At 40.9% G+C, this 27242-nt stretch overlaps 1 protein-coding gene across 1 annotated transcript in view; it reads right to left on the reverse strand.

Moving 5' to 3' along the window:
• Positions 1-27242, reverse strand: part of ADGRG4 (adhesion G protein-coupled receptor G4) — an 81935-nt gene that overhangs the window by 43144 nt on the left and 11549 nt on the right. The window contains exons 2-9 of the mRNA XM_057717558.1: positions 17130-23102; positions 15683-15777; positions 13879-13943; positions 12361-12407; positions 11074-11119; positions 9392-9555; positions 8061-8193; positions 6172-6290 (exon numbers count right to left, since the gene is read on the reverse strand). Coding sequence (XP_057573541.1) covers positions 6172-6290; positions 8061-8193; positions 9392-9555; positions 11074-11119; positions 12361-12407; positions 13879-13943; positions 15683-15777; positions 17130-23102 — 6642 coding nt within the window. The remainder of the gene's footprint in view (positions 1-6171; positions 6291-8060; positions 8194-9391; positions 9556-11073; positions 11120-12360; positions 12408-13878; positions 13944-15682; positions 15778-17129; positions 23103-27242) is intronic.

Genomic DNA, 27242 nt, shown 5'->3' on the forward strand with positions numbered 1-27242 from the left:
GAGCACAACAAAGAATCTATAGAACTTTGAAATAAGGGAAACTTTTCTAACTGTGATATTAAGGAGTTATGTGAATTGAGGATTTAAATGGGGAACTAATGAGTTTTCTCCAACCAAGATATCTCATACTTGTCAGCAAGATTGAAAGCTAAAGAAAAATTATTTTAACGTGAATGCATTTTTCATTAAGCTCCTACCTTACAAGGAGAAAAGAAGGATTTCTCCGAAGCTAATAAATTTGATAGTTTATTTTTCAGTTATATACATTACAGCCACCCTCCAACTGTTCTGTTTCTCTACAGATTTTTTTAATAAAGTGACTTCTGACAGTTAATTTTCTAAAAATCCCAACCCAATGCAATGCTTTTGTTGTTGTTATGGTTGTTTATTAACTTTTTTTTCCACAGAGAAAACTCTATTAGCATGTCTAAGCAAAATGTGTCACTCAGAAGGAGGGAGGCCAACAGGAAATACAGACCTCTCTATCTTGCTGCCTACTCACTTCAAGCTGCCAACACTCCCTCTTGCCCTGACTCATGATTACAGATCTAGAAATCATCAGAGCTGTGCTTGCTTTTCTAATTCTTCTATATATTCCTTGAATTTACATCTTCTGCAAAAGGACAAGACTCAGAAGTTCACTGCCTCAAGGCTCTTCCCTGGCTCTTTTGCAGGGCACTGGAATGCCTGCATCTCAATTTCCAACTCTTCATGATGGGAAGAACCCACTTTATGCAGTAGAGCTATGGCTGACAAAGTGTGTATAAACTGAAAATCTGTGAGGAAAACCTTTATGCATACTTAAAAAACACAGATAAGGAGAGGCAGGACTTTCAGGGTGGTGCTGTAAGGATAAGCTTGGGGAAGAGTTCACCGAGAGAGATCTATTGTGCTGGTCAAATTTAGCAGACAATCATTCAAAGTTTCTGGAGATTGATGGGAGATCTTACAACAGATTGAGAAGCATTTATTCAATAAAATCTACAGAAACATGTTAAGTGCAGTGGGAGGCCATGGCATTTGACCTAGGAACTGTACCCATCCCCCCACAGCTCTGTCTTGCAGAGGAATTGTTTCACTAGGCTAGGCAGCCAAGTGGCATTTACCATCTCCCCCAGGTCCCTGGTGTGGAAGAACTAACCTGAGTGGATTTGACGGCAAGTGAACGCTAGCAGTTCCCACCTTTCCAATTCTGGGCTGTGGAAGATCCATACTGGGCAGTGGCAGCAGCTGAGTGTCAGCAATAAGTCCCCCTTCTGCCCAAGCACACACACAGCTCCTGCTCCATAGGGAAGACCCTAGTGAAGTACCTGGTGAAGGGCATCTTCACCACCACCACCGCCACTCCTGAGCTCCTGCCCCATAAGACAGATATTTTGCAAAAGAGGGTAGGAGAAAGCCTCAAAGACTGGTAATACTCTTCCCCTGACAAGGGGACAGACTTTAATTGCATCAAACTGTGGCACAATTTATACCCTAGGGTTTTGTCAAAAACAACAAAGCAATAAGTTATCAATTAGGATGCTAACATCTATGTGTGATAGCAATAGAAGCAGACCAACCAGAAGCTTAGTGAGGAAATCTGAGAAAAAGAGAGAACTCAGCTAGAACCATAGTAATCCCTGGTGGTCAAGGAAAATGTGTACATCCCCAAGGCTGCATCTTCTAAGGAGCAGCATTAAAGGATGTACACTGCAGGGGAAACAGACTTCACCAAACTGGTATAACCAATAGCATTTTTTACAGATATAGATAAAGCAATTCTAAAATTCATATGGGGGGACTTCCCTTGTGGCACAGTGGTTAAGAATCTGCCTGCCAATGCAGGGGACACAGGTTTGATCCCTGGTCCAGGAAGATCCCCCATGCCATGGAGCAACTAAGCCTGTGTGCCACAACTACTGAGCCTGTGCTCTAGAGCCCGAGAGCCACAACTACTGAAGCCCACATGCCTAGAGCCCATGCTCCACAAGAGAAGCTACTGCAATGAGAAGCTGGTGCATCACAATGAAGAGTAGCCCCCACTTGCCACAGCAAGAGGAAGCCCGTGAGCAGCAATGAAGATCCAAAGCTGCCACTAAAAATAAAATTAATTAATTAATTAAAAATGTTTTTTAAAAAATAAAATAAAATTCATATGGAACCACAAAAAACCCTGAACAGCCAAATCAACCTTAAGAAAGTAGAATAAAGGCATCACAATCCTTGATGTCAAAATATATTACAAAGCTACAGTAATCAAAACAGTATGATGTTGGTATACAGACATATAGACCAATGGAACAAAATAGAGAGCTCATAAATAAATCCACACATCAGCTGATGTCCAACAAGGATGCCAAGAACACACAGTGAGAAGAGGAGAGTCTCTTCAACAGATAGGAAAACTGGATATCCACACACAAAAGAATGAAAATGGATCCTTATATTACACCATACACAGAAATCGACTCAAAGTGGATTTAAGACTTAAATGTAAGACCTGAAACTCTAAAACTCTCAGAAGAAAACATAAGGGAAAAGCTTCATGATATTGATCTTGGCAATGATTTCATGGATATGACACCAAAAGCACAGGTGACAAAACCAAAAATAAACAAATTGGACTATATCAAACAAAAAGCTTTTAACAGCAAAGTAAATAATCAACAGAGTGAAAAGACAACCTACAGAATGGGAGAAAATATTTGCAAACCATATATCTGATAAGGAGTTAATTTCCAAAATATACAAAGAACTCCTACCACTCAACAGCAAAAAAAAAGAAAAAGAAAAAGAAAACAAACAAACAAACAAAAAAACAATCCACACAAACCAATCTAAAAAAGGCTAAGAACTTGAACAGACATTTCTCAGAAGATACACAAAAGGCCAATAGCATATGAAAAGGTGCTCAACATCAGTAATCATCAAGGAAATGCAAATCAAAACCATAATGAGATATCATTTCGTAACTGTCAGGATAGCAAGCATCAGAAATCAATAGATAACAAGTATTGGCAAGGATGTGGAGAAAAGTGTGCCCTTGTACACTGTTGATGTGAATGCAAATTGGTGCAGCCATTGTGGAAAATAATAAAAATTAACAATAGAACTACCAGGCTTCCCTGGTAGCACAGTGGTTAAGAATCCACCTGCCAATGCAGGGGACACGGGTTTGATCCCTGGTCGGGGAAGATCCAACATGCCGTGGAGCAACTAAGCCCATGCGCCACAACTACTGAGCCTGTGCTCTAGAGCCTGTGAGCCACAACTAATGAGCCCACACACTGCAACTACTGAAGCCCATGAACCTAGAGCCTGTGCTCCGCAACAAGAGAAGCCACTGCAATGAGAAGCCTGCGCACTGCAACAAAGAGTAGCCCCAGCTCTCCACAACTATAGAAAGCCTGCGCACAAAAACGAAGACCCAACGCAGCCAATAAATAAAAATAAATAAATAAACAAATTTATTTAAAAAAATAGAACTACCATACAATCCAGGAATCTCATTTGTGGGTATATATCCAAAGGAAATAAAATCATTTTCTCAAAGAGATATCTGCACTCCCATGTTCATTGCATCATTATTCACAATAGCCAACATTTGAAAATAACCTGAGTCTGTAGAGAGATAATTGAATAAATAAAATTTTATTATACATATATGTATACATACATACATACATACATACATACATAATGGAATATTATTCAGCCTTAAAAAAGAAGGAAATCTTGCCATTTGCAACAACATGGATGAAACTGGAGGGCATTAAGCTAAGTGAAATAAGTTAGACTTAGAAAGACAAATACTGCATGATCTCACTTATATGTGGAATCCAAAATAGTCAAACTCACAGAAGCACAGAGTAAAATGGTGGTTACCAGGGGTTAAAGGAGAGGAAATGGGGAGTTACTAATCAAAGGCATAAACTTTCAGTTAAGCAAGATGAACAAGTTCTAGAGATCTGCTGTACAACATTGTACCTACAGTCAATTCTAACGTATTGCACATTTTAAAAATTGTCAAGAAGGTAGACCTCACATAAAGTGCTCTTACTACAATAAAATAAAATTAAAAGAAGAAAGATAGTAGATTGGAGGTTTCCAGGGCCTGGCAGGAGGAGGTAATTTAGAGTGACTGCTGACATGTATGGGGTTTCTTTTAGGAGTGATTAAAATGTTCTAGAATTAGTGGTGATGGTTGCACAATCTAGTGAACATAGTAAAAAACACTGACTTGTACACATTACATGGCTGAATTTTATGATATGTCAGTATCTTCATAAAAAATTCTAACTACATTGAGATTAACTTATACTTATCAAATCACCAAAGATCCAAAAATCTGATAACATGCTGCGTGATTTGAAGATGCTCTGAAACAGGCACTTTCACACTTTGCAAGTGGGAGTATAAGTTGGTGCAAGAATTGCAGAGAGCATTTTGATACCATCAAAAGTATGATTGATTTGAAAAGATACATGCACCCCAATGTTCATAGCAGCACTATTTACAATACCAAGACATGGAAGCAACCTAAAAGCACATCAACAGATGAATGGATAAAGAAGATACGATGTGTATATATATACAATAGAATATTACTCAGCCATAAAAAAGAATGAAAGAAAGAAATTTGCAGCAACATGGATGGACCTAGAGGTTGTCATACTGAGTGAAGTAAGTCAGACAAAGATGAATACCGTATGAAATACCACATGTGTGGAATCTAAAATATGACACAAATGAACTTACTTACAAAACAGAAAGAGACTTGGACATAGAAAACAAACTTATGGTTACCTAAGGGGAAGGGGGAGGAGGAATAAATCAGGAGTCTGGGATTAACAGATACAAACTACTGTATATACAATAGATAAACAACAAGGTCACACTGTACAGCACAAGGAACTGTACTCAATATCTTGTAATAATGTGTAATGGAAAAGAACCTGAAAAAGAACATATATATATATGCACACACATGTGTATAACTGAATCATTTTACTGTACATTTGAAACTAACACATTGTAAATTAACCTATACTTCAATTAAAAAATACTAAAAGAAAAAAATAAAAGACTTCCTAGGTGGCGCAGTGGTTAAGAATCCGCCTGCCAACGCAGGGGACACGAGTTCGAGCCCTCCTCTAGGAAGATTCCACATGCCGCAGAGCAACTAAGCCTGTGCACCACAACTATTGAGCCTGTGCTCTAGAGCCCGTGAGCCACAACTATTGAGCCCATGTGCTGCAACTATTGAAGCCCACGCGCCTAGAGCCCATGTTCTGCAACAAGAGAAGCCACGGCAATGAGGAGCCCATGCACAGCAAAAAAGAGTAGCCCCCGCTCGCTGCAACTAGAGAAAGCCTGTGTGCAGCAACGAAGACCTAACGCAGCCAATAAATTAATTAATTAATAAAAAAAGTATGATTGACCCAACAATTCTACTTTTAGGATTTTATGCTTCAAGCATACCATACTTGCACAAAATGACCCACACATGATACTCATTACAGCAGTTTTTAAAAAACAAAGTGTAACTATCAAGTTAAATGCCCATCCATAAACAACAGGTTAAAGAAATCGGTTGTGGCATATTCATGCAGTTAATACAATGCAGTGAAAAAAAAGAATGAGGAAGCTCTTCAGATACTAATATGATAATTTCTGCAATATGTTGTTAAGAGAAAAAAGCAAGGTGCAGAACAGCATGTATAGCACGCTCCACTTTTCATATAAAAAGGGAGGAAGAGTATACGTACACACAGAACACAGACACACACACACATTTCCTTATAGATGCATAGATATCTCTGTGGATACTAAATGAATGGCTGGGGTTAGCAGTGGTAGAGAGAGGTTTTACTGCATACCTTTTTTATTCTTTCACTATTGAACCATATGAAGTATTATCTATTAAAACTGAAAAATTAAAATAAAACAAAAAATAACTAGCAAAAAATTATAAAATAAAAAGCATTATAAAACAAAAAACACTGACAGTTCTGACTTCTCATGCTCCACTCCCACTTCCACCAACGTAACTACCTCATTTCTGAAATTGAATTGTTGTCAGGTAGATTTTCCTATGGGAGGTTTGCCTGTACTCTCTCTGGTCTCAGGTCAAGTCGACAAACTAACTGAGGTTCCATTATTTCTCTGATGTGTACAGAACAGTCTTACCGTCACTTATTGTAATATTAGCAAGATCCACAATCTTATTAGGAAGCGCTTGAAGCAATTTGCATTGTTTAAACTTTGGTTTTTCCCAGTGAGATTTGCCTGTGTTGATACTGATTGAGCTGAAAGAGAGGAGAGGAGAACAAAAAGCTTCATGGTTGGAAGATGAGGCCAGAATAGTTTGAAAGCGAATGATGAAAGAACGTGGTGTGTCTTTGGCATGCCTCCCCTTTGCCCACTCCCGGCCTCCTGGCTGAGCTAGCAAAGGTGGGAGCCCAGTGTTTGTACAGTGAAGAAAACCTTGCTCTTGGGGATCAAATGAATCTAGGGTCCCCATGCAGGAGGTATAAACAGGCAAGAGAGCCTGAGTTGGGGCAGGGCCATGTCCATTGGACCGAGAGTCAGGGCAGAGATTTTTGCCCCTCTGGACATGACTGCTACCCTCACTTTTGCCTCTTACCCTCATTTTAAGAGGAAATTCCTGTTAGAATTGCGATCTCTATTTCAGCATATTAATTTGCTCAAGGCAGTTCATACAGCACCCTCTGTGACTCATTGGCCCTCATCATCCACCCTCCACAATGCCCCATCCAATTCAAGCCAGTTCACTTCAAATCAGCTAACACATTTGTCAAGAACCTTCTGTGTTCTAGGACTGGTAGTAGGTACTACAGACAAACAGGGCAGGGGCTAGTCCCTTGAAGAGTTTGTAACTTGGTCCTTTGAGACTGTAAATGTAACTACATTTATAAGGCAAGGTATGAGATGGAAAAAGTGTATAAACACAACTGAATCTACTGAACCACCAAGCAAGGAGAACTTACTTGCAACTTTTGAGCCGAGCTGGGTGCTAAAAGGACAGAGATGGAGAAAGTGCCCCCCAAACCCCCCAACCAAGCAGGGCAAATAGCACCAGCAGAGAAAGAGATGCAAGTCCAGAATGGCCATGGCCCTTTTTGGCTGGAGTGCGTGGTAAGGAAAGAGCCTGCGCATCTTGAGCACTTTATTTAGGGGTTTGGACTTCATTCTTGAGGCAATATGGAGCTGGAGTGGGAGACTGGCATGATGACAGCCATAGTTTAGGAAAATCACGCTGGTGGCGTGTAGCTGGGGGGGGGGGGTAGTGGGAAATTAGAAGGCAAGGAGACTGCTCTACTAGTAGGCATCCAGGGAGTGGCAGTGGGGTTGGGAAGGAAAGGGTAGAGGTGAGCTCTGATTGTGACCATAAAAGCTGCATGACTTGCTAAGTGATTAGATGTATGGAGAAAGAGGTAGGACCCAGTCTAAGATGTCACCTTCTGAAAGAGAGCTTTTAAGCTTTTGTCAAAACCTGCTGCCCCTCTGGTCTGCCCATTTAAGTTAATGGCATAAACCGAGTAGCAGAGAGTAAGGAAAGAGGGGCTGATGATTTTAAAAAGGAAAATGTTAAAGTCAACAATAGACGAGTGATTTAGTAAATTACAGTGGCCCATCAACGAGATAGCTTCTGAGGCAGGTTTTTGAAAAGGTCATTAAGGAGATGAATGTAAAGCATGGGAAATGTTTGATAAACCATTGAGTGAAATGGCAAATGGCATTATTGCTATAAGGACGGTGAATACCACTACACAAAATTTAAAAGGCATACAGTGAAAGGCTACTTGGAAACATATGACCACCTAAAAACAGCCGTGTTCAGGTGGTGGGATTATGGGTGCTTTTTTTTTCTCTTTTGTCTTCTTGAAATGTTTTCTGGAATGTTATTATGTGGCATGTGTATGCTTAAGTAGGTCTACAAGGTGAAAGGAAGAAAGGGAGGTGGGCACGCTCAGACAAATGACGTGGAAACATGCTCCCAATTAAGCAGATCTTTGTGTATCTGAAATTGCAATTAGAATTTGGCCGGTACATACCAGATTCTAGTAGCGCTTTCATCCTCATTTTTTATGCATCTAGTTTGGGCTGTCTCCATAGGGTTGGTTAAGAGCCACTTATACGTCCCTTTGTATTTAGAGGCTGTTTCTTCGGCTTGGCACTTTCCAGGCTCTGCAGAGAAAATGTATGCACATTTGAAAGGGCAAAAGGCACTTAAAAGTTTCATGAACATCCATTACCACCCATCGTTATTACCCTGCATATAAACATCAGCAAATAAAAGGGGAAACTTTTCTACCAGGCAATTTAAGCCAGGCTGAAAATAACATTAAATGGAGTCTTTTTTTTTTTATATATAAGGCTCCCAAGTAGACATTTGGTCCTTTGCATTAAAACTCCCACTTGATGGGACAGTTTTTCTGCTTTGGTTTTATTAAAATGACACATACGTATTGAAAAAAAAATCAAGCCACACAAAGAGATGTAGAGTTAAAATCGAAAGTTCCCACCTGCTGATTGCCCTCCTTTGGAGGGCAGTTGTTAATAGTCTGAGGCCGAGTGACAGGAAACTAAAGGCTGGCTTCTCTTCCTGGTGGCGCCTCCCTTCTTAATGGACTCTGGGGTGGATTTGGTTTTGGTAAACAGTGCATTTGTCATCAGTAGTATAGACCAGGGCGCTCTGTTCTGATGTTAATGCTGAGGGCAAGGTTTTGCTGCCAAGTGTTGTCACGTTAAGGGAGATGTGTCCTGACCTAAGCTTATGTGGTAAGGTCCCAGGAGTTTTTTGTTGTTTTTTTGTTTTGTTTTGTTTTCTTGTTTTATTTTGTTTGGCAGTGCCACACAGCTTGCAGGATCTTAGCTCCCCGACCAGGGATCGAACCTAGGCCCTCATCAGTGAGAGCGCACAGTCCTAACCACTGGACCGCCAGGGAATTCCCAAGGTCCCAGTTTTTTCTGACCACCCACTAGGTTTGTGACCCTGATTCCAGAAATCAGGGTGGCCGGAGAAGCCGGCCCACCAGCCTTGTCCAGCCATCCCAGTTTCCTCTCTGAGTGAGGATGTAAGATGCCTTCCTCTCCCTTTCTGAGTATTGAAGCAAGAGAAACAGTCCTCCCACTCCATTGATGAACTGGCAGCTGCTAATATCCAGAGCGAATCGATGGTCTCTGGTAATCTGGCATGCGTTTTTTACAAGCTCTTCCAGGTAGAAAGTTTGCCAGGGCAAGATGAGCACTAAGGATGTGGAAAGGAACTTGAAGACAGTTTCTCTCCCCATCTGAAGGCAGAATCACTTACTATGTATGCATTTGGAGCTTTATAACAAAGGGAGTGAATGCATATGGAAATACCACCCCCCCAGCAAATTACCTAGTTTTTTCACTGCAACGTATTCAGACTTTACTAGTAACATCAATTGGTCTTGTGTGAAGTTTCCATGCGTAAGGTTGCCATGTATTTTACTTTTGATCCTGCTAATCAGTTTGGTGGTCGCTAAAGAAGAGTTGGCCTTTATGATGACCTGACAAGCACAGCTAAAACACAGCAGAAAAGAAAGATGTTGCAGTTATGGCCACAGAGTGCAACTTGGCCTGCGGTGCTGAAATTCTGTGCAGATGACTTAAGTAGTCCATAAATATCAAGAATTTTACAGCTATTGAGTGGCAAATCTTAAGAATTGATGGAAGACAGCATTTTGAAGTCATTGAATAAATTTTCTCACATCCAAAACAAACAACTCAAAACCCATTTTCAAAATAACAGTTAGCAACATTTGCATTAGGTTGAAATTGACTAGCCATGTGATTTCCAGGAGTTTGTGATAATTAATAGAGAAGATGGAGTACTCAGGATTTATTACTTCAGAGAAAACCTTTTACCCTTCTGGTCTCCAATTTACTCATCATTACCTCAATAAGGCAAATAGGCACATGCTCAATTAGTCTATAAAGCTGTGTTCTGCAGAAGGTCTATTTCTATAATAGAATAATAATGAGGATAATAATAGTAGCCAACATTTGTAGAGCTCTTGTTCTGCATGTTTTAATTCATGTTATCCTCACAAGAACCTTATCAGGTAGTGCTACTATTATCCCCATTCTACAGATGAAGGAACTGAGCCTTAGCCAAGGTCACAAAGACCTGATATTTCATTTCGGAATATTCTGTCCGCTAAAAGATATGTTGTGAAACATTAGGGCTGTTCTTAACTTCACCCTCTGTAGCGAGGTCCTCAAATATTCTAAATTCCTCTACTCCCCTATTACAGAGCACATTTCAGATTCACACACTTTCCTATGCCTTTTCTCCATTTCCATTTGTAGGTACATCTTTTGGAAGAACTTATTTCCTATATTTCCTATCAGCTCTTTAAAGTCAGATGCACCTGTGTTTACCTAAAATTTCTCTTTATGTCCAATCTAAGCCATGCCCTGCCTCCGACTGATCCATATTTGGTGAAGTCCCTGTTTATCCTACCCATTCCACTGGTAGCCTATCTCTTCTCAGCTTTCATCTTCTCAGTCTGAAGAGGACTCTTCTTCTTTAAACCTCTCCTCTTAGGAGAGGCAGACCCTCTACCCTTAGCACTCTGAACATTTTAATGACTTTTTTATGAGCCTTCTAAGGCTATACGTCCTTCTTGGGTTGCATCAAGCAGACCAACAATAGCCAGTGCTCCAGAAGGAGCTGGACCACGAGTCTGAATAGGACCGAGGCTGCTTTCCACGTTGTTTTTCAATTTCCCTGCTCAGTATCTCGTGCACTTTTTTGATGACAACAAACACTTAATTGCCCTATCTCCAAATTATGACCACTTTGGACCTCATTTTCTCTTCACTACAAAGAGGCAACAGGCAGGCTGCTAGGCCGTGCCATGACCAACCAAAACAACTTATTTCGTGAAGGCAGGAGCTCAATTACAGCATCTGTAAAATAACCACCAGGTACTTTGATCTCCTTCTGACAACTCTGACCAACAGGCTACACATACAGAATTAAATGGAAGGAAAATCAGAACTAAATGTACCAGCTATGAAAAACTCAGCTCCTACCTGTATGGTACATGGGAAATTGTAGCCATTCCTTGCCCTTCTCTCTGTTTCAAATAACACAAAAGAAAGGTACATAGTCACTGAAATCTTTAAACAAACGTCACAATTGACTACAGGGCTTATCGTTAACAACCACAATCGTGATTGTACTTTACGTTTATGTAACCTATTGCCATCTATGAGTACAAATCACCCGCAAAAACATCAATGCATCTAGTCCTGACACCAACACCATAGGGTGGGTAATGCAGGGATGGTCACCCCATTTCCTAGTCTCACAGAACTTAAATGATCTGCCCAGTATCCCACAGCTGATGAGTTACAGCACTGGGAGCAGAATCAAAACCTTTAGGATTTGTATCCACACATGGTGATGATAATATTAAACACTACCAAGATTTCACTGTGCTCCATGTCCTGTGCTGAGCACTGTATGTAAGTTATCCATTCCATTTTTACAACAGCCCTGTGAGGAATAGTAATATTATTATCCCCATTTTACAGATGAGGAAACTGAGGCATAGGGAGTTTAATTAAGTTGCCCAAGGTCTCACAGTCAGGAAGTGCAAAAGCAAGGATTCTAATCCAGGCAGCCTGACTCTGGGGACCACATTATCAGCAAAAGGTTTTTACACCTATTAGTTAAGAGGAATTTTAGTTATTTCATGTTATCTATACTGTATTCAATTTTTCAATTCTGACTCAGGTATTTACAGAAAGTATGTTAAATGATGGCAGATAATTTGGAATGCACTGCAGGCTTGACTCTATTTTGCATAGTCAAAATATTTATCTCAGATTTAAATACCTTAAAACCTGGGTGCATACTAATTCTTTCAGAACCTAACATTGTAAAGCTTTGAGGGACTGGAACAGATGATGGGAGATAGCTTTGTCACTCTCTGACTTGAAATCTATACAAATAAAGAGTGGATTTATTACGTGAATGCCTGTTTTGCAAACAATTGCATCACTCTTGGAAAAACCAGGCTTTTTTGCCAGATGTCTACAATCAAGAAATTCCATTTATCATTTACAATCCTCAAATCATTCCATACTACCATAGCCCCCAAAGTGTGCCTCAAAAAACTACCACATGGACAGTTCAGAAAGCAGAAGATGGTTTTCTTCATGGCTTCTTGTGCAGATCCCAAAGAAAGTAATGTAATTTGACCCTCGTTTATCACAACTGAACCTTGTGTGATAATATACACTTGAATGGAGGCACTATTTACCTATATCTAATCAGGTATAGGATGACTTACAAGTAGATTTGTTTTGAAAAATTACTTACAAATGTTCGGTCCATGATTATTTCTTCCTCAGTAGTGTCTCTGTACCAAAATCATCAAAAAATTATAAAAAAATGAAATGTAGTACCAAATATGTGAGGAAACAAGTTCAGGAGAAAGACAACTCTGAGGCAGAACAGTAGCATCCCACAGCTTGGAATTCTAATAATACTAGACCTCCAAAGAGACACTTTAAAAGAGTTGGGTCATTATTTGCATACCAAAATGGTGGTAAGCCTTTGACTCAGCAATCCCACTTCTAGAAATCTATCCCATAATAGTACCAGCATGGGTGTATAAAATATATATACAAGGGTGGAAGTAACTGAAAAGTCCATCACTAGGTAATTGGATAAATATACCACGGCACACCTGTACAAAAGAATTCTATGCATTCATTAAAATGAATAAGCTAAATCTGTATGTATTGGCCTGAAAGGATGTACATGATGTATTTTAAAGCAAGAAAAGAAAGTTGTAAAACAGTATGTAGAGTGGGATCCCATTCTCTTAGTAAACACATGGCAAGAAATCCAGAAAAATATATAAAATATGCTGTTAACCAGAGTTCTTAAAGTAGATGGGAAAAGGCAGGTTTCTGGAGATGTTTGCTATCCATGCTATACATTTCTGTAAAGCTCTAAGATTTTACAATGATCACATATTACCCTGGTAATAAAGAAAAATCATAGACACATTTCTTTAAAAGAATGTTGTATACACCAGACATTTCCAATTTTCTTTTAAAAACCTATCATGGATTTACTTCCATTACTTTCCCTGAACCTTCCTGAACCCATTTATGTCTGAATGTGCAAAAGAAACCGAAATCCCAGTGTATGGAAGACAGGCAGTCACATTCAATTTTTTAAAAGAGCAGCTTACCATGGTGTACCAGAACCATGCTTATTTTTCACATGGATTCTTCTGGATGTTCCTTTAACAGAGGACTAGTATACGTGCAGGGCAAGAGCAGAGAAAATTTCTCAGATGACCAGTTGCCTTTGTCATGGTCTTCTGAATACTACTCAGTGCCTGCCAACTTCACTGCAATCACCTCTCCAAATCTGTGCCCCAGGCAAGTCTTGAGCTAGCCAGCATTCCTCACTTCAAACATTTCAAGTTCCCTTGGAATTTCTAATTCCTGCAAGTGCATTATTTAAAAATAAAAGGCCTTATAAATCCTCATGCAATGGCCATCCCTAGCCTTTCATCCCTTTAAGACATGATTTTTTTTCCTAAGTCACAGATCATAGCATTTTAAAGCTAAAAGGGGTATTAAGGGTAACTGAGTCCAATTCCACTGTTTCCCCTATTTACTTTCTTCTGTTTTGTTCTCCCATTGGCTTTCTATCCTACAGTAATCATACACACTTCTTTCTCATTCCAAAGAGAACTTATACCCAGAAGGGAAGATGCAACTCAAAATGCAGCAGTCTCTAAAATCTCAGACAAAAACAAAGGAAATCCCCTCGGGATAGAAACAGATGCACAGTAGATGACACTCACATACCTGCTTTTAATTTGAACAGCCAGATTAGCAAGAACAAATTCACTGTCCTGAAATATAGAAGTCAACTGTAAAAGATAAAACATATCCGTTTTAGTGTTCCTGCTCCTCTTTCTTAACCCACCAAAGTTACCTGAGATGATGTGATCATTAAGCTGCATTCATTATTTCAGTTGGTTCAACGTTTCCATCTGCTCCACTCAACTTTTCAATTAACATTTTACCTATTGCTATGGGATGAAGTGTCGTCCCCCCACCCCCGCCAAAATTCTTGTTGAAGCTCTAATCCCCTAATGTGACTGTATTTGGAAATAGGGCCTTTAAGGAGGTAATTAAGGGTAAATGAGGTCATAAGGGTGGAGCCCTAATCCAATAGGACTAGTGTCCTTATAAGAAGAGGAAGAGACACCAGAGATCTCGCTTTCTCTGCATGCACACACACAGAAAAGGCCATGTGTGAGGACATAGTGAGAAGGTGGCCATCTATAAGCCAAGGAGAGAAGCCTCACCAGAAACCAACCCTACCAGCACCTTGATCTTGGACTTCCAACCTCCAGAACTGTAAGAAAATAAATGTCTGTAAAAATATCTGTAAAATAATGTATACATAACTGAATTGCTTTGCTGTATACCGAAACTGACACAGTGTCATAAGTCAACTAAACCTCAGTTAAACAGAAAAAAAAAGTCTGTCATTTAAACCACCTAGTGCATCATATTTTGTTATGGCAGCCCTGGTGGATGAATATACCCACCCATTTTCAAGCATTTATAATCATGTCATATATACTTGAAAATAAATGCTAATGTGAAGAGAGGGGACACAGACATCATCATTTATTATTGGTGGGGATGCAAGTTGGTATCACCTATCTGGAAGGCCACTTAATGATAGCTATTAAAATGTGAAATATTCATGTCCTTTGATCCAGCAATTCCAGTTCTAGGAATTTATCCTATAGAAATACTGAAGTGCCCCCAAATTTAATCCAAGGGTTTTAATGTCAGCATTGTTTCCAAATAGAGGAAAAAAAAATAGAAACAACCTAAATGTCCAACAAAGGATGCCTGCATTTGAAATCCTGTTAAAGTATATGAGGGAGATCTGTATTTACCAGCACAAATGTGCTCAAAGATACATGCTTAAGTGAAAAGAAAGCAAGTTACAGAATTGGTTTAATTCATATGATTCCGATTACTTTTGTAAAAGAACATACATGCATCACTGTTATTATATGTATAGAAAAATCTGAAAGATAATAGTTCAAACTGTTAAGAGGAGTTAATACAAGAAATGATATTAGGGAGGGCATTTAATTTCTGGGTTTCAGGTTTCACTCTCTGAATTTTTTATAGAGAGTGGCTATTACTCTTATTATCAGAAAAATGTAAGGATAAATAAAACATTTCTTGTGTAAAAGAGAGAAGAAATGAAAATGCAGAAAACAAAACTATTTAAGTACAATGGCATACACTATGTTATCACGGCTCTCCTAGGTTCCCCAAATAGGGAAATTTGACAAAGACCCAGAATTCCTGTCAGTGGAGGGAAATGTACAGTTCTAAACCAATTAAAATAATAACACCCATAAAAGCTTTCAGCATTGGGGCTATGAAAAAGAGACCGCAAACTTCTTCATGGTGTTGATTACAGAGTGGATAAATTTGCAGCCAAAAAAAAAAAATCAAAATCAATTTGCTATGAAATGTATTATGGGTAGAAAAAAGTGAAGCCTAGTTTTAATCTACTCAGTCATATTTTTTCACATATTTTATATGTAGCATAAATATGTGAAAGATCATTTACCCAATTTTTTGCAAATTCTTTTACGACACTGCTAATAGGGATCCTTGGCTCTTCGTCAAAGACAGAAAAGATCATTTCAATATTGTAGAAGGAAACTGTAATTAAAAATAAGGAGATTAATTTCACTCATTTAGTTCAAGAAATTTAACTTCTGTAAATCTGGTCACAACTGCTCTTTAATTTAAAGAAACCAAACAATGAAGTCGCATTCTCTAACTTTCCTTAGTTTAACTCCAAGGTCAAGAACCAGTACTTTCAGCTCCATATACAAAAGCAAACCAGGATGTACGCGTACTATTGCATTTTTGCTTTAATTATTTGGGCTGTTCCTTGATTTCTGCACAATTGATGGACATTCTGCAAATCCCCCAAATCCTAGTTTTCATTGGCCAACAGATTTCCAATCCTTTTAACGGCCAAGCTGAACATTATCTCACAAGTTCATTTGCACTGAGAAAATATCTATTTTTTCCTGTGCCCTTCTTCACGCTTCAGGCTTTTCTCTTTATTTCCTTGTTTCTTTTGTGTGTACTATCAAATTGCAATTTTAGAATATTAAAAGTTGAGAAAATGGATTTCCCTGGTGGTCCAGTGGTTAAGACTCCTCATTTCCACTGCAGGGGGCATGGGTTTGATCCCTGGTTGGGGAAGTTCTGCCTGCTGCATGGTGTGGCCAAAAAATTATCTATCTATCTATCATCTATCTATCTATAAAAGTTGAAGGAACATCCAATATTTGAATGATGTGGAAGCCAAATACTCCCTGGCTACGGATGATAAGCATTGGAAGCCAACTGGAGGTAGGGACTGGAGAAGACTGAAACCTGCATAAAAGGAATTCAAAAAGGGCAAGCTAGGGAACGTCCCTGGTAGTCCAGTGGTTAAGACTCTGCGCTCCCAATGTGGGGAGGGGAGGGGAGGGGAGGGGAGGGGAGGGGGCCGGGTTTGATCCCTAGTCAGGGAACTAGAGCCCTCATGCCGCAACTAAGATGCAGCGCAGCCAAATAAATAAGTAAATAAATATTTTTTCTAAAAAAAAAAGGGCAAGCTAGAATATCTTCTGGTGTCTTCTGGTATGTGGTCAACACGGGGACCTAAGGCCATATAATCCTCTCATAGGGAAGGGAGTGAGGTTCCTAATCCATGTTCACATTGGCAGAGTCAGAGTCAGAGCATCGGGAACAAAATGGTTGGAAAGGAGGCTTAGAAATGTCATACTGAGAAGAAAGATACATTTGCATTATATTTCAAAAAAGCAAAGGTAAGCAAGATGGCTAGAGAATTCTGTGTTTGTACAAGATGCCCACTGTAGCCACTGTCTGTAGGAGATGAGAAATATACCTGTACCCTTCTTTTTCCCTTTCTGCCTTAGAGAACTGACTCCCTTGGAGAACACATGTCCCATTGTGCATACAGTCTGTTATGCCACATATATTGCAGAACATACCTTCGGACTTAACGGCAATAGATGAAGTCGAAGTTTCCATAGATAAAAAGGAAGGTGTGGAGTCCAGCCAGATTGCTTCAAAAGAGGAAGAGGGTAGTGAAGACACAGTTGCTGTAGAAGGATGTGTTACTCCAGTGGATATGAGTGGAAATGGGGCTCCAGTAGCAGTGGATGTAGTGGTGGCTATATTTAGAAGGGAGTCCTGTGTGAACTTAGGAAGAACTAACGTAGGGGATGCTGATGCAGCTGGGATTCTGCTCCATGCAGATGTTGTTGTAGGGCTAGATAGAAGCATGGCACCAATAGACAGGGTGTGGTCAGTTGTAGGAGGTGATTTACTCATTCTGCTAAAGGATGGAGCTTGAGACACAGTTCTGGAGTTGGCAGTCAAGGCGATTCTGGAAAATGCTTCAGGGGATTTGGAAATGTAGGTACTGTCATCTGTGATTTTTATAGACATAGGGAAAGAACTTGGGAAGCCAGTAGTGATACTGCCCACTGTAGGTGAAGGGGTGGTTTTAGTGAGTATGGCACTTACACCAGCAAAGGGTCGTGTTGTAAAGTTAGTGAATGGGAGTGTTGGTGTCATGTCAGAAGTCAGGAATGTGGATTTTGACACCTCTACTGGAGAGGAAAATAAAATGTGAGGAGTATTGAATATAGTTGCCAGAGGTGAACCCGAAGGGAGACTAGGTAAGATCCGAGTCAGCATGGGTGAAGTTGCAGCCTTCGAAATTATAGATTCTGAAGCAGCACCAGAAGGATTGGATGGGAGTGTGGTCCCAGGAGTTACAGATGTAGTTGTCTTCTCAAATGTGTGCTTAATGTCAGCCAAAGTAGTAGGGATAGATCTTGAAGATATTGATAATGAAGGGCTCTCAGACATCCCCGAGGTAGGAAGAATTCCTGTTGTGGAAATTGATGACATTGCCATTACACCTCCAGATACAAGACCAGTCTGAGTGGCTGTGAATGTTGACAAAGACTCTGGAACAAGGGAAGGACTCTCTGTTTCCACCTTGTTGGGTGTAGATGCATGAGCAGTGGTAGAAGTTGAAAGTTGAGAATCTTCAGCTGTGGGTGTGTTCCCGGAAGTCATAAGCAGAGGCTGGGTGTTACTAGAAGTGGTTCTCGTTCGCAGAACTGGAAATTCAACAATTTGGGATGTAGGAGGAAGAGAAGTCTTTGGAGTAGAGAACTCAGCTTCAGTACTTTGAGGTGAAAAAACAAATGATGTCAAAGAGGGTGGATCTGTACTGGATGGAATCCAGGGAGGATATGAAACAGGTGCATGTGCAGATGTGGCACCTTTTGTCAGTTTGGATGTTAAAGTACTTTCTGACAAGGAAGTCTTCTTTTCTGTATTTGAAGAATGGTAAGTGGTGGCTTTTACACATTTTGTGAGTCCAGGAGTGCTCTTAAAGCCAGCCAAAGATGGGGAAACCTGAATATTCAAGGAAGTGTGGAGATTTTCTGAAGGAGTAGATGAAAGTACACTCTCAGGGGTGGCAGTTCTGGGATAAGTATTTGTGAGAGCTGTTACTTTACCACTGCTTACAGTAGATGGAGAGCTATTAGTAATCCCAGAGAATATGCCCAGAGTGGTGGCCTCATATCCTTGTGATGACTGTCGGCTCGTTGATAGCAATGGTGAAAATGTGGTCTTCGGAATGGAAGAAAGAGCTTCAGTGTTCTTAGAACTGGGTAGAGGAGAGGCAGGGGTGCTGACGAATGTAGTCACTATCCCAGCCATAATAGTGGTTGGAATGGTCTTCACAGAGGGAAAAGTTGGCTCTGTTGGGGAGGAAAAGGATGTAGGTATGATCCTAGAGGACACCTCAGTTATTTCTGAAGTTGTGAAAGCAGAGGAAGCCACTGTGCTTTTTGAAGTAGACCCAGCATATGTCACAGGTGTGACATCCAATGTCGATGTTTGCATGGTCATAGACGGCCTGGGGGTGACTGAAGACAATAAAGTATAGAATGATCCACCTGTTGCAGAAGCATCAGAAGAAACAGCAGGAGATGGAAAAGCAGAGTCATTAACTGACATTGAGGACATCTCAGGCACAGGCCCAGAAGAGGCTACAGAGGGGCTTTTCAAACAATCTGCATGTGCTGTTTTAGAAGATTCAGTCATAAGTACCGTGGGAGTGTCAGCAACAATTTTGGAGGTGAAGGCAGTGGCACTAACTGGCCATGGAGACATCTGGTAGATGGGAATGGACGTTGCCATAGAGGTTTTCCCAAGAAGTGCTGTAGGTACATTTGAAGTAGAAAGGACTGTCGTGATTCTGTCAGTAGACATAGCCGTAAAATTGGCACTAGATAGTCGAGGCGTGGAAAGAGATGGGGTCTCAGGGGAGGTCTGTGTACTTTCAGAAATAGGAGAGGCAACTGAAGACACCACAGGTTGAGCCCTAGATGAAAGCAAGTGTGAAAGAGTTGTGTTATTGTTTACAGGATTTGATATCCTGGTTGTCCCAGAAGTTAGGGTATCTACAAATGAAGTATCCTGGTGGTGTGAGAAAGGGTGAGTCACAGAGGTGGTGCTTACTATCTTTTTCTCAGTCCTGGGAGTATATACTGAGAGGGCACTTGTGCTCTCTCTTTCAGGAGACAAAGGTGTGGTAATTGTCAGAGCTTGTGAAGGGAGAGCTGTTTTCCCAAGACTGGTAGACACTTCTGAAATGTGAACATCTACCGTGTTACTTGAGGTCGAGGTAGGTGGAATCTGTGTGCTCCCAGAAGTGGGAGATGAAGCTGAATTCTCATTAGGTGAAGTCACAAATGGAGTCTCTGAAAGTGAATGTGTTTGGTGACTGGAAATTTTTGTGGCCTCAGAAAATCCTGTGTCTGTCATTTCCAAGGATGAAGCACTGTGAGAATCTGAAATAAAAGGATTCTTTGATGGGGACATTTCTGTCACCTTCAGAGTTCTAGGGGTCTTTCCCAGGGAAGTGGTCATCTTCTCTTTGTCATAAGATAAGGTAGAAATGTCAGTCACTAATAGGGTGGGGACCAGTGTGTTTACAAGACGTGTGGAAGATGGAGAAACGTGACCATATACTGAAGCAATAAGCTTGTTGGCAGAGGTGTGTGATGGCATGGCGTCATCAACAACAGAAGTTTCTGTGGTGCCAGTAGCCAAGCTAACAACATCTCCACTACCACTGAAAGTGTATGGAAAGCTGAGAGCACGGGTAGACGTCTCCTCCACTTGAGCTATGGGTTGGGTTGCTGATATTGTAGACATAGTTGAGGTTATGTGAGTGGAGGACACAGCAGGAGTGTTATCAGGGAGAGGTTTAGAGCAGGCAAGAGTGGGTCTGGAAGGGGTTACTGTGTCAGCTGAGGTGGACAGAAGGGTGGTCTCAGCCTTAGTTGCCACAGAAGTGGGAGGCCTCAATGAGCGGACTGGAGTTTCTGTCAGAGAGGGAACTGCCGTGGGTGTCATCCTGACAGAGATCCCTGTGGCCTCTGAAGTGGTATGGATAGAGTCTCTGTGGGAAAGCATGGTACCGCTGGTTGTCGAAGTGGTCTCATCCAATGGCGGCACCGATGCTGTGGTCACTGTAGCTGATGGCAGAGTTGAGACAGCTGAGGGCATAGATGTGGAGAAAGCCCTGGCCAGTGTAGAAGGCCGAGGCATGGTAACCTTAGTCTCCTCAGACACCACCACAGAGGTGACAGCAGAGACATTAACTGGCAGGGAGAACACATAGGTAATAGGCACAGGGGTTACTGAGGAATGGGTAGGCTGTGGAGGCAAGGTACCAGCAGGCAAGGACATAGCTGTCCTGTGTGTAGGGATAGCAGCAAAACCCGTCTTCAGTAGCCTTGTGGTGGAAGCACCCAGGGGTCCAGGAAATGTCTGTATGCTCCCAGAAGTGGGAGATGGAGCTGGACTCCCCTCAGGTAGAGTCTCTGAAGTCCAATGTGCTGTGTGGATGTGGGTGGAATTAAAGATTTCTGTAGTTCCATTAGGTGAACTGTTAGGTGTGTTTTTCACCGATTTTGAAGAAAACCAACTTCCTCTCACCTCAGTAGTTGCAGTTGTATTATCCAATTGGGTAGTCAGCTTCTCTACATCAGGAAAGGGGGAAACAGATTCATCTGTTGCTTCCAGTATTGTCACAAATGGAGAAACCTCGGTTGTGGCTGCTAGAGTTGATTTTCCCTTAAGATGATGGGAAGCTGTTTCTTTCCTTGTTACAGTAGCACTGAACCTTTGTGTTGTTGCAGACTCTGGAATAGGGGCTGTTGTCTCTCCAAATGCAATTGTATCATTTGTCTCTGTTTGTGTGTTCTCAGAAGCACTCTCCTCAGTAGAAAAATTTGGTTCAACGTAAGCAAGGGTAGATATTCTATCTGGTGGAACAACTGTCTCCTTTGGTGTTGAAAGATCATGTCTTGCTACTGTGGGCACAGGGGTGGGCTTTAGTAGCAAGGTGGTAAGTTTACACTCAGGCAGTTTGGTTACAGATATAGCTCCAGAAACTGTGGAGAAATTAGCAAACCGTGGAGATATCAATTTGGATAGAACTGTTGTATATCTATCTGTAGTAATATCAGAGGTGGTGGCCTCACTCTCTTTGGATGCTTCTGGTTGGATGATAATATTAGTAGTCGTGGGTGAATGTTCTGTATTAGAAGTACTCCCATGGAATGCTAATGTCAACAGGGTCTGTTCTGGCCTGGAAGTCCAAATGACCTCATTGGTGGAGGATAAATTGTTACCTTCATCAGTTATTGAGGTGGGACCAGACTCAGATGCCTTGGATGTAGAAGCTGATCTAGTGGAAATCAGAGGAAGCATGTTTTCACCACCTGAGGGTGTATTCTGGGTATATACTGGCCCAGCGAGTGTAGGGGAAAGCATAGTTTCAGCCACTGTAGGTGCAAGTGTGATCCCAGGAGTCAAGGCTGTATGTGTAGTCCCAGCATCAATAACCGTCTGTATACTCTGAGCTCTGGTGAATGGAGAGGATGTCCTGAAAGAAAGGGTCATAGAAGAGGCCTCTGTTGGCACGGAGGTAGATGTTGTGTCTTCCACTCTGGGTGAAGAGACATCCTGGAAATTTGTAGATGTCAGTTCTGTTTCAACTGTTCTTCGTGCAGGTGTCATTTCAATAGACCTAGTTGAATAAACTGTAAAGGGTATTTCCATATCAGTTGTTGCCAATATGGATGCTGTCTGATTTCTAGAAAATACAGAATCCACTGGAGCAGATGTAGAGAGGAGCACAGACTCAGGCGGCTGTGCCGATGCAGTCCCAATGTGAGTAGTTGTAGCTGAAGTCTGGTCCACCGTGGACTGAGGTACACTTCCAGCAGCTGTAGACGCTAGAAACTCCTTGCTAGCTGTGGAAATAGGGAATGCCCCAATACCTGTGGATTTGTATTTGGGCCAAGATGTTGTAGACATGGATGTCGACTCAATAGATGAGAATAAAGACGCTGTCCTCATAACAGCCGACTGAGATCCAGTCACTGGAGGTTCGGATGCAATTGAATTCTTGGTAGATCCAGATGTGTACAGAAAATTGGTAGCTACTCTTGGATGAAAGGTCTCAGTAGCAATGGATTCAGCCATTTTTGTTGTCTCCATGGTCTCTGAAGATGGGGATTTACTTATTTTCATGGAATTCGTAGTAGGGTCTATGGAGGTACTCTTGGTAGACAGAGCAATGGCTGCTGAAGTAGACAAAATGTCTGCTGCAAATGTAGCTGTCTCAGCTATGGATGTCTTTAAAATAATTGGTGCAGTCATTGTTTCCAGAGGTGGGGATATATTGGAGTACCATCTGGTTATATAATCAGTTGCAAATACAGGCATGCTTTTAGACACCACTGTAGAAGAATATACCGTCTTTTGTGGTTTTAGTCCAGTAACTTGGAATGGAGTTATCAAATCTGTTTGTTGTGAAAGAGCTGTAGTTGTTTCCTGAATTGCTATATTTTCAGAAACAACTGCAAAATTACAAAGCATGTGTTACTTTGCATTCAGCTTTAGAAGTGTGAGACAATTCTTTAAGAAACAGCTCTATAATGGTTTTTCATATTTTTAAGAGGAGATAAGTATCAGATATAAATCAAATCGTGATTACAGTTGACCCTTGAATTACAGGGTTTGAACTATGTGGGTGCACTTATACGCAGATTTTTTTTCAATAGTAAACACTACAGTACTACACAATCTATGGTTGGTTGAATCCTCAGATGTGGAACAGTGGATATGGAGAAACCACAGATACAGAGGGCCAGCTATAAATTGTAATGGGGGGACTTCCCTGGCGGTCCAGTGGTTAAGACTCTGCGTTTCCACTGGAGTGGGCATGGGGCTCGAATTAAGATTCCACACGCCATGAGGTGAGGCCAAAAAAAGTTGTAATGGGATAGTCACTGCTCTGGAGGCTTGCCGTTCCTAATCTTCACATTCTTCAAGGGTCAACTGTACTTGATTTTCTTTCCTTTCCTTTTCTTTTCTTTTTTTTTTTCTTTCTTTCTGTCTTTCTTTCTTTCTGTACTCGGTTTTTCTTAAGATGATTTTCAACTTTCCAAAATCTATATATAGTTCTCATAATGCCCCGGTTAAGTAACAAGTAGAAGGATATCCATTCCATGATGTCTCCATACAAAAAGATAGGCACTCCTAAAAGAGGGGTGCATACTAGAGTAGTACACTGAGTAAGAGGATTAACTTTAGGAAATGAACCAACTTCTTAAAAGACACAAGTTATCAAACTCACTTAAGAAGAAATAGATAACTTGAATAGTCCTATATCTATTACAGAAATTGGATTGTGTAGTTACAGTCTTCCAAAAAGAGGACCAGCTTTGGATTCAGATAGACATATTTTTAAATCCTGGCTCCCTCACTTATTCATTATGTAATCTTGGACTAGTTAGATGACCTCTCTGTGCTTCAATTTCCTCCTCTGTAATGTGAGATAATAACACCAACCTCAAAAAATTGTTTTGAGAATTGAGTTAAGGCATGTAAAACACTTAGCATAGCACCTGGCACACAGCAAGCACTCAAAAAATGATTAACTGTTCTCAAATGCCAATTATTCACCTCAATACTATAGACTGAGAATGTTTTGATCTGGGACCCCAAGATTAAAATTTCTTGAACATACACCATTTTATGTGTATATATTTACCAATAATGTATGCATATGTATAATAAATTTATATTATGTACATTATAAACATACTCAAAATATATCAAAAGAATATGATAAAAATAAGTATAAATAGAAGTTTCACAATATTTTCTTCCTGCACTCTACTGTGTTGTCTGTGTACCCCCTAGAATTGTGCACTGCACTTTGAAGACCACTGGAGCCTAGCTTATGTCTCAATTCAAGTCAATTAAATTTAACAAGTACCGTGAATACTATTCTAGATTCTGTGAGAAATGTATAGAGACTGTGGCATGATTCCTTCCTTCAAAGAGGTCACATTCTTATTGGAAAAGTCTTATGTTACTGAAATATTTTTAGACAAACTATAACATTTTAAAAACAAAAATAAAAACACAATAAAATAATACAGTTGATAATAAACTGACCAATGGAATATACTCAGGTTTCACATGTCTCCAAATTACAATGGGAGATCAGTGTACTGGGTTCAAGCTAATGAGCACGCTTTCTCTTAGAAGACATGGGCCTTTTGGGAAATGATTGGGTTTGGGTAGAGAAGGCAAACGCACACGACAATGAATATGGAGGCAGTGGAAGGATCGGTCTAACTGGAAGGGAGTATGTTGGATAGGGGTGAGAAAGAATGTCAGACTAGGATGGGGACTAAAGAGAAGGGTGGAGGGACAGATGAGAGAAGATAAGATATCAGCTTTCGTGTACTTACTACAAGCCAAGCACTGTGCTACTTGCTACTTCATTTAATACACCTAACAACCTTATAAGGTAGATATTACAATTACCCCCATTTTAGAGTTGAAGAAACTGAGTGTCAGAAACTTTACTGAATTGCTCAAGTTCACACTTTGAACTCAAGGTCTGTCATCTATGGCCTTAAGCACTACATCATTTGGAAAGATGTAAATTCTTGAGCAAGGAGAATGAGTTGATCAAAAGTAATCTTTAAGGAAGATGAATTTCATGACAGTGTACAGGATGGGTAGGAATGGGAAGAAACTGAAGGCAAAGAGACTCTTTAGGAGTCTGATAGAGTTCTCTGATAGAGTCCTCCTCCCCACCTCACTCCCGCCAACTCTGGGCCAACCCTACCCATTGCCATAATACCTGCATTTGAGCAGACAGGCACTGCTGGGCACCACCCTCAGATAAGCCTTTCACACTGCCCATCCAACCTACTACTTTTCTCTGGTCAATTTATGCTCCTACTGTATGCAATAACTACTGCAAACCTTCCCCATTTTCAAACTTTACCCTCACATGTTTATCAAGTAACCATACCTCTTATATCATAGGAAAAAATAATGGAAGTCGTCAGATAGAAACTTAGCTGTGCTACCGTCTCAGAAAGCTGACACCAACAGTCATCCCGGCCTTCCCTAAGGAGCTTTCGCCTCCTGATTTAAAACATGTTCCAGAACTTCCCTGGTGGCACAGTGGATTAAGAATCCACCTGCCAATGCAGGGCACATGGGTTCCATCTCTGGTCCGGGAAGATCTCACATGCCACGGAGCAACTAAGCCCATCTGCCACAACTACTGAGCCCACTTGCCACAACTACTGAAGCCCACGTGCCTAGAGCCCGTGCTCCACAACAAGAGAAGCCACTGCAATGAGAAGCCCACGCACTGCAACAAAGAGTAGCTCTCCCTGGCCACAACTAGAGAAAGCCCGCTAGCAGCAATGAAGACGAAACAGCCAAAAAATAATAAAAGTAATAAATAAATAAACAAACAAATAAATAAATACATGTTCCCGTCTCTTGCAATAAAAAATAAAAACCCCACATCCTTCTGCAGGTACTGCTCTCTCACTCTCCTCCCCATCACACCCAAACTTCTTTAAAGAAAGTTGATCTATACTGGCTATCTTCATGCTCCCCTGACCCATTCTTTAGCCCACAATAATCTGGCTTCTGCCATCATCATTCAACTGAACAGCACTCACTAAGGCCACCAATGGCCACCAGGGAGACAAATATTATGGATACTTTCTCAGTCTTCATCTCATTTGACCTTTCAACAGCTTTTGATAATGTTGACCACCCCTCCTGCTTAAAATACTCTCAGTTGACGTCCATGACATAATGCACTCTTGGTTTTTCTCCTTCTTCTCTGGCCGCTCCTTCTGGCTATCATCTTTGCAGACACATCCTATTTCACCTGGCCATTAAATATCAGGGTTCCCCAAGGCTTGGTCCCAGCACCTCTTTTCTTCTCACTCTACAGTTTCTTTTTTAAAATATTTATTTATTTATCTATTTATTTATTTTGGTTGTGCCGGGTCTTAGTTGCGGCATGCGGGCTTCTTAGGTGCAGTATGTGGGCTTCTTAACTGCAGCATGCATGTGGAATCTAGTTCCCCGACCAGGGATTGAACACAGGCCCCCTGCAATGGGAGCGCAGAGTCTTAACCACTGGACCACCAGGGAAGTCCCTCTATAGTTTCTTCACATCTAGGATTCCAACTTACACCTATACACAGATGAATCTCAAAGTTATATCTCTAGACCAGATCTCTACTCTGAGCTCCACATTTGCATAACCAATTGCTCACTTGACATCATCTCTTGGATACCTCATTAACACCTCAACTCAAAATGCCCCAACTTAAACTCTCTCCAAACTTGGTCCTCTTTCAGTATTCCCTCAGTGAATGGCACGATTATATATTCAGTTGTGCAAACCAAAACCCTCTCTGTCTCCTTCATTTTCTCTCGCATGCAATAGCCAACCCATAATCTTGTCCTATAGATCTCACCTGCTAAATATTGGGCTGGCCATAAAGTTCGTTCGAGTTTTTCCAAACATCTTATAGAACGAATGAACTTTTTGGCCAACCCAATATCTGTTGACTCCACCTATTTCTCCCCATCTTTATCACTTACCCCTCTGACCAAGTCACCATCAACTCTCACCTGGACCACTACAGTAGCTTCCCAAC

Source organism: Hippopotamus amphibius, chromosome X (genome assembly GCF_030028045.1).
Source record: "Hippopotamus amphibius kiboko isolate mHipAmp2 chromosome X, mHipAmp2.hap2, whole genome shotgun sequence".
Taxonomy (NCBI): Eukaryota; Metazoa; Chordata; class Mammalia; order Artiodactyla; family Hippopotamidae; genus Hippopotamus; species Hippopotamus amphibius.